This window comes from Nycticebus coucang, chromosome 8 (assembly GCF_027406575.1).
Source record: "Nycticebus coucang isolate mNycCou1 chromosome 8, mNycCou1.pri, whole genome shotgun sequence".
In the NCBI taxonomy this organism is placed as follows: domain Eukaryota; kingdom Metazoa; phylum Chordata; class Mammalia; order Primates; family Lorisidae; genus Nycticebus; species Nycticebus coucang.
The window spans coordinates 90,245,648-90,252,434 of NC_069787.1; the positions used below are offsets into that span (position 1 = coordinate 90,245,648).

The 6,787-nt window shown below is 51.8% G+C and overlaps 1 protein-coding gene across 1 annotated transcript; it reads right to left on the reverse strand.

Annotated features, from left to right (window-relative positions):
- Positions 1-1,590: 1,590 nt before the first annotated feature.
- Positions 1,591-3,330, reverse strand: TMEM158 (transmembrane protein 158). The gene has a single exon (XM_053599613.1). It carries the CDS (start codon positions 3,123-3,125, stop codon positions 2,232-2,234), a length of 894 nt encoding a protein of 297 aa, XP_053455588.1. The 5' UTR covers positions 3,126-3,330; the 3' UTR covers positions 1,591-2,231.
- Positions 3,331-6,787: the final 3,457 nt, after the last annotated feature.

Genomic DNA, 6,787 nt, shown 5'->3' on the forward strand with positions numbered 1-6,787 from the left:
TTTTAGAGACAGAGTCTTACTCTGTCATCCTCAGTAGAGGGCTGTGGCGTCACAGCTCACAGCAACCTCCAGTTCTTGGGCTTAGGTGATTCTTGCTCAGCCTCCCAAGTAGCTGGGACTACAGGCACCCGCCACAATGCCCAGCTATTTTCTGTTGCAGTTTGGCTGGGGTCGGGTTCCAACCCACCACCCTTGGTTTATGGGGCCGGCGCCCTACTCACTGAGCCACAGGTGCTGCCCCTTGCTTTAGTTTTCATCTTGCAAAAAAGCAGGTAGAGTGACTATGTGTTACTAAGCATACCCATGTCTTCCAGAATTACAAGTGTTATATTAAAATTGATCAAGGTTAGTAAAATTATTTTCTTCTGCTAGTTACAACAGGGTTGGAAAACGGTGACGTTCACAACCTATCTTGTTTTGAGGCATGGGAAGATTTAAAGTGACTTTCAAGGCTAACAGACTTGCATTACACTGAACTTCTATACAGGAACCAGGAAATGGAGAAAGCCTCCCTCCCCCCATTCCATCCCCACCTCTCTCAAGGGCTGTGCTCTGCCAGAGTATGGCTGGACCTCAAAGAACCAGAGCAGCAGCTGAAGCTGCAGAGAACCCACCCAGCCTCTCTTCCAGATTCATCTGGGGAAAAAAGTATTCCATTTCTTTGATTAAATAAAGACATCTCCAGATAGAAGGAGGCTACATACATTTGCAGGTTTGTTTCCCCTAGCACATAGCTGTACTCAAATTTGAAATGTACCAGAACCCTTGGAGGGCTTGTTAAAATATAGATTGCTATCCCAGAGTTTCTGATTCCATAGGCCCTGGTTGGAGCCCAGTTTTGCATCTGTAACAAGTTCCCAGGTAATGCTGATGTTGCTGGCTCAGGGACCATACTTTGAGAACTACAGCTCCAGAAAAATCTCAAGTATTCATGAAAAAGGGGGGAATAGATGGAGCAAGAATTTTTAAAAAAGCTTTAAAAATTTTTGTTATAGTGTCTCTTTAAGAACTTTTTCTTTACTCTTCTGAAAACCAGACACTAATATGGAAAACAGGAGTGAAGAAAGTCTTGTGATCATTACTACCTATTCCCCAAGAGTTCACCTTAAAAAAAATTCTTAATACCAAAGTAATGTATCAGGTTTTAAAACCAGCTTTTAAAAAGTGCTCATCTGCTGAAGTTCACACATATGAAGATGAAATCTATATGCCTTTTAAAATGAGTCATGTTTGTGAAAGACAATCGCGCTCAGAGGACTATTGATTTTACCATTCTGACACCTTACTTTGTGTTTTGCAGACACTGGGACAGTGGGTAAAAAGACAAATACGGTAAAACCCTACTTGCCACCATGATAAGTAGGGAGGGGATGGCCATGAAAGGGAGCAGTGTGGTGGGAAACAGGACAATGGCGAGCAGGGGAAGTTAACAAGGCTTTCATCTCCTCCTCTCCAGTCAGGTAAGGGAGACAGAATTAACCCTTCTCGGACCTTTTGGAGATTCCGTCTCTTGAATTTTAGGGTAATATCTTGAAATTCTTGGATTCCTTTTCCTAAATCAAATAAAGAAAAAAACTACTTACACATCTCTGGAGGAAAATGTCTGTATTAAAAGCCAAACCCCCCCCACATAAATACAAGAAATGCCCATCAGGCCACGTCACTGGATAGATCAACTTGGAAAAGGTTCATAAAGTTCATTTTCAGCAGTAACAACAAATCGGTGTTAAATCCCCCCCTTTTAAAATAAATTAAAAAACAACAAACTTCAAATACAACTATGTTGGATACAAAGAGCTTCTCTTACTACAGCAATAGCAATTTAATATTTTTGTTTTGTATTTTTTTACTAAAACTTTCATTTAAAACAGTTATTAAATATATAAAACAAATACACAGGATTTGGTCATTTTCTGCCATTAATATAGGGCACGTGGGTGTGGGGAGGGAGGCGGGCAGGGGATGCAACAGAGGGGAAAGAGCCCCATTCCCCTTCTCTCGGTCTTCCGAGCTGCGGATCCCACCCTCGACCCAGGGCTCGCAGACCGCTCTGGGAAACTGGGAGCGCAGCACAAACCTTCCTTGTCACGCACCGCGGGGCCTCTCGGCGGTCTCAACCCGGGAAGAACAACTAACGGTAACTACAGCACGAAGCACACCGGCCGAGTGTCCCGGAGGGAAAGGCACCCGCGAGCGCAAACACAGGACGGACGCAGGGAGGAGCGGAGCTGTCACTTGGTCACCACCCCCGAGGTGACGGCCGCGGCGGCGGCGGCAGCGGCGGCGGCGGCAGCAGCGGCGGTGGTCCCCGCCGGCACTGCGGCGGGGGTGGCCGCGGTGGCGCTGGCAGTGGTCCGGCGCTGCTCCATGCCGTTGGGCAAGAAGCCGGCGATGATGGGCACCGGCCAGATGAGGGCGGCCACGCTCCACACGACGATGACCAGGGTCATGAAGCAGGCCACCAGCGTGGACTCGATGGGCTTGCGGTTCAGCCTCCAGCCCGGCTCGCCCTGTAGCTCCTCCAGGCTGAAGTCCAGGCAGCAGAAATGCAGCGGCTCGCCCTGCAGCCACAGCGGCCCCGGCGGCTCGGCCGCGGGGTAGGCGGGCAGCGCGGTGGGTGCCCCGGCGGTGGCGGTGGCGGTGGCGCCGGCGGGCCGGAGGCGACCCGGGCGGCGGCCGCGCACCCAGCCGCAGCCTACGCAGAGGCGCAGGTCCTGCTGCGCGCCGCCCGCCGCCAGCCCCAGGTGCTCGATGAGCAGCGGCGGCCCCACGCGGTGGAAGGCGGCGGCGAAGAAGGCGCGGCCGTGCGCGTTGGTGGAGAAGAGCAGCAGGTCGCACTGGAAGCCCCGCGGGCGGCCCCAGCGCACCAGCAGCGAGCTCAGCATCTGCCGCTGCACGCTGATGTTGCACGGGGCCGCCGCGGGCGCCTCCTCCGGGCCCGGGCGCTCTGGGGGCCCGGGAGCCACCGAGGCCAGCAGCCGCGGGGCGGTCGGCTCGTCTGCGGACGACGCGTTGACCGAAGCGTTGGGGGCAGCCCCGAGAAGGTCCGGCGCGTCCGCGGCCCCGCCGAGGGCGGGCGGCAGCGGGCAGGCGGCGGCCAGCAGCGCGGCGAGCAGGGGCAGCATGGCCTGAGGCGGGCGCCTACGCGCGCCGGGCCGGCGGCGGCTGCATGGCGAGCGGACGACGGGGCCGCGGGAGCCGGTGGCCGGCGGAGCGCTGGCGCCTGCCAGCCCACGGGGGCGGCTCGCTAGGCGCGGGGATCCCTCTAGACCGGGCTGCGTCCGGGGTTCCCCACCGCCCCCGGCGCCTGCCCTCGGACCGCCGAGCTGCGGAGTGGGGCCGGGCGCCTGCCGGGAGCAGGATTCCCCGGCTTGGCTCCGCCTCCCGCGCGCCGCCCCGCCCCGTCCCCCGCTCGCTCCGCCCCCCGCTCGCACGGCGCGGGGGCTGGGGGGGCGGAGTTCCGCGCGCGGGGGCGGGGAAGGGGGCGGGAGGCTCCGGACTAGGTGCGGGCGGGCCTCTCAGGCCCGCGCGGGGGCCCGGCAGGTGCAGACCCGCCCTGCCACCCTGGCGCTCCGAGGGAAGTGCGTCTTCGGAGGGAGGCTCCAGGGCCGCGACAGCGCCCTTTTGTCACTCCTAAGGGAAGCCTGCGATGTCTCGCCCTAGTGCTCACCCAGACCCCCCCACCTCCATCTTACAGAGGGGGAAACGGAGGACCAGAGAGGAGAAAAGCCCTCCGCCCCGCCACCCCACGAGCCAGAAACCCGCGACTCTTTCGGCTTTTGTACAGTGTCTCTTAAAATCTTGTATCTGGAGAGATTAGCTGGTTTTTAATGCAACACAATAGACCCACTTGGGATTCTCCTCACAGCAAGCGAACCCTGAGGAAAATTCCAAGACCTCTGCGGAGTTTTGGGTGGAGAGTAGCTGGGGGGTGGGTGGGTGGTATGAGTCCTGTGGCTCTGCTGTCCCGGACAGTTCACGCACAGGAAACCTCTCATCTCGTGTGGGGAGGACACAGGTCTCCACTGATCGAGTGAACTCATACTTATGGAAGACGTATGTGTTGGAATCCATGTCAAGGGGCAGTTTAATCCTCGTTGGGATATTATGCGGGAGGAAGGCTGCCAAGTATAAGGCGTCAAGAGGTCAGATTTATACTGAAAAGCACTTTCCTGGTAATTTGGCATCTTGCTCTTGGAAATAAACTTCACTGATGTCTGTCTTGAGGAATGACTCTGAGGGTTGAAGCCGCTGTGCCCTCTGAGACCAGGTATTCCTGAGCCTGAAAGGGAAGGGGTGGAGGGAGGAAAAAACAGGCCTCAACAAATGGCCCTCCCTGTAAACCAGCTAAGCTAAAACACAGGTCTGCAAAAGACAGAACTACATGCTAGGCATCACGGCTGATTACATTTCTGGAAGGGTTCGTTCTTTGTTTTCCAACAATGAGCAAATCCGAGCTGAGGAAATTGTGAAAAACAATCTCAAAATATAGGCCCCCAACTTACCCCACCTCTTACCAGTTAGGCAAGTCATTATTCTGACTTGGTCTTGATTACCCCTTCTGAACGGTGAGATGGGTGGTACCTGCCTGGCAGGGGTGCTATAATATAGTAAGCCCTCCCAACGCAGCGTCTGCCTCAGAGGTGCTCACGGGCTGGCTGCCGCTGTAAAGTAGCAGTGATGTAGCAGTCTGGCCCACACTGGCTATTTGGAATGGTCCTTGGGTTCTACAGAAAGGGTTAATTTCCCCCAAAAGGATACTGCTCCCCCTTTTGTTTCAGCCTTCATCACTTTTGAGCTTGGAAGTTGTACTGCCAGAGAGGACAATGTGAATTTTCATGCTTTTATTAAAAATTACTTCACCTTTCAGCCTTGTACATCAGGAACAGAATCTTCTGTCTGATGTAGCAGAACTGTTTTCATCTGAGCTGTGTGGGTGGCAGGTGCTGAAGAACAGGGGCACTGGGTGGTCCTGAGGGCTGGGCTCCAGGGATGCATTTTGAGCCAGGCTGCTGTCCATAAAAGCAGATGACATTCTTGGGGTTTCAGACAGAGACAGGGGCTTCCTGAGCTTCCTGAGACCCTGCAGGCATTCTCTGTGTAGCAGAGAAGGCAGCAGCTAAGGGAGAAATCATCTCTTTGGGGAGCCACGCAGTTCCCTGCAAAGTTGCACCATTGTAGCCCTGCGTCCTAGCAACCTGCATTCTGCCCACTTTTTCAACACCTCGCCCTTGTTCAAGGTGTAATTATCATTCAGATAATAACACAGCTTCTAGTTTCTAGATTGATTTGCTATCTTTTTTGGATAACTGGCATTTGAGAACTGAAGATAATGTCAGTAATTTTCTATCTTATTTACCACTTTTACCAGCAACAGGAAAAGTACCTAGTGCAAGGTAGAGGCTCAGTAAATACTTGTTGATTGAACAAATTTGCTTATTTGCTAGTAGCTCTGACTGGCTACCCGTACTTCCCATGTGCCAGATGTTTGATACACTTCATTTCTAATCTTATAGTGATCCTATGGATTATGATATCTGTTTTACCAGTCTCAGAGAAGGTAAAGAACCACAGCAGTTAGTGGCAAAACCAAAATGTTAGTATAGTTTCCTCCGTCTGTAAAATTTGCACTTTTTAAAGAACTAGAGGCATTTCGTCTCATGGAGGTTGAGTGGCAAAGTCTGCGCATGAGTTAAAGGAGTGTATGTGCAATTCTATTTTACTTTGAAAAATAAACTTTCAGTTGAGTTTCTTTATAAAAATATATGTATTTTAAATATAACAGCCTTACACAAAGGCTGAAAAATAGAAGAGAAAGTATTTCTAGTCTCAGCTACCTGATATCTTTTTCTGTTTCTGCATCATTATTCTTTTCTGCATTTTTCGTATTCTCTAAAATGTACAAATAATACTTCTGCAAAACAAAAAAAAAAAAGAAAGAAAGGGAACAAAGAGAAAACCCCAAGTCCCACCACCTTTCCCTCCCATTACTGCCTTGTGCTCTTCCCTTCAGCTCAGTGGGACCTGGAGGGCTAGCTGGGGGAAAGGGTGCTCAACCCACAGTTGTTGACTGACTAAGTGAGTCTGCCTGTCCTGGAGGGCTCTGCTAGAGCTCTAGGCTGGAACCTGTTCATGAGCTGTGGTTCCCACCACTCTCTGATCCATCTCCTATCATCTTCCCTTGCCTTTGCCTGCTCTGTTCCAGGTGTCCTGGCTTCCTGGCTGTTCCATATACACTGTGAGCAAACTCTGGACTCAGGGCCTTTGCCCACGCCATATTTCCTGTGCCTGAGGCATGGTTCTTTCTGCTGTCATGCTTGCTCCATCGCTTTCTTTAGATCTCTGTCAGATGTCAGGTCTTCATAGAGGCCTTTCTGACCACTCTCTCTATATAGAGCCCGTCCCCACCATCCTCATCATTCTTCCTCAAGCATTGATCCACTTCTGGTGTTCACAGGCCATGATATACTGAATTGTTTTCATTCATTTGTTTGATGTCTCTTCCTTTATTTGAATATCTGCTCCCTCAAAGCAGGACTTTATCTGTTTTGTTCAATGGAACAGTACATGGTACACAGCAGTGGTTCAATGAATAGTTTAGGAATGAGTGAGTGAATTCAATAGATGAGATCAACCCAGCAGGCAGGAGGTGGGCAGTGGCTCGAGGAGTGGAGATGGACAGAGCCATCTAGACTTCCTTACATCCAGTTTAGGGAAGAAAGGCAAATTAGACTCCTTCTAGTTCCTCCAGTCCTTTAATTTTTATAAAATGAATGAAAGACTGATA

Excerpts from the sequence above, each read along its gene's own strand:
- TMEM158 (XM_053599613.1), bottom strand. The coding sequence starts at position 3,125 with ATGCTGCCCCTGCTCGCCGCGCTGCTGGCCGCCGCCTGCCCGCTGCCG.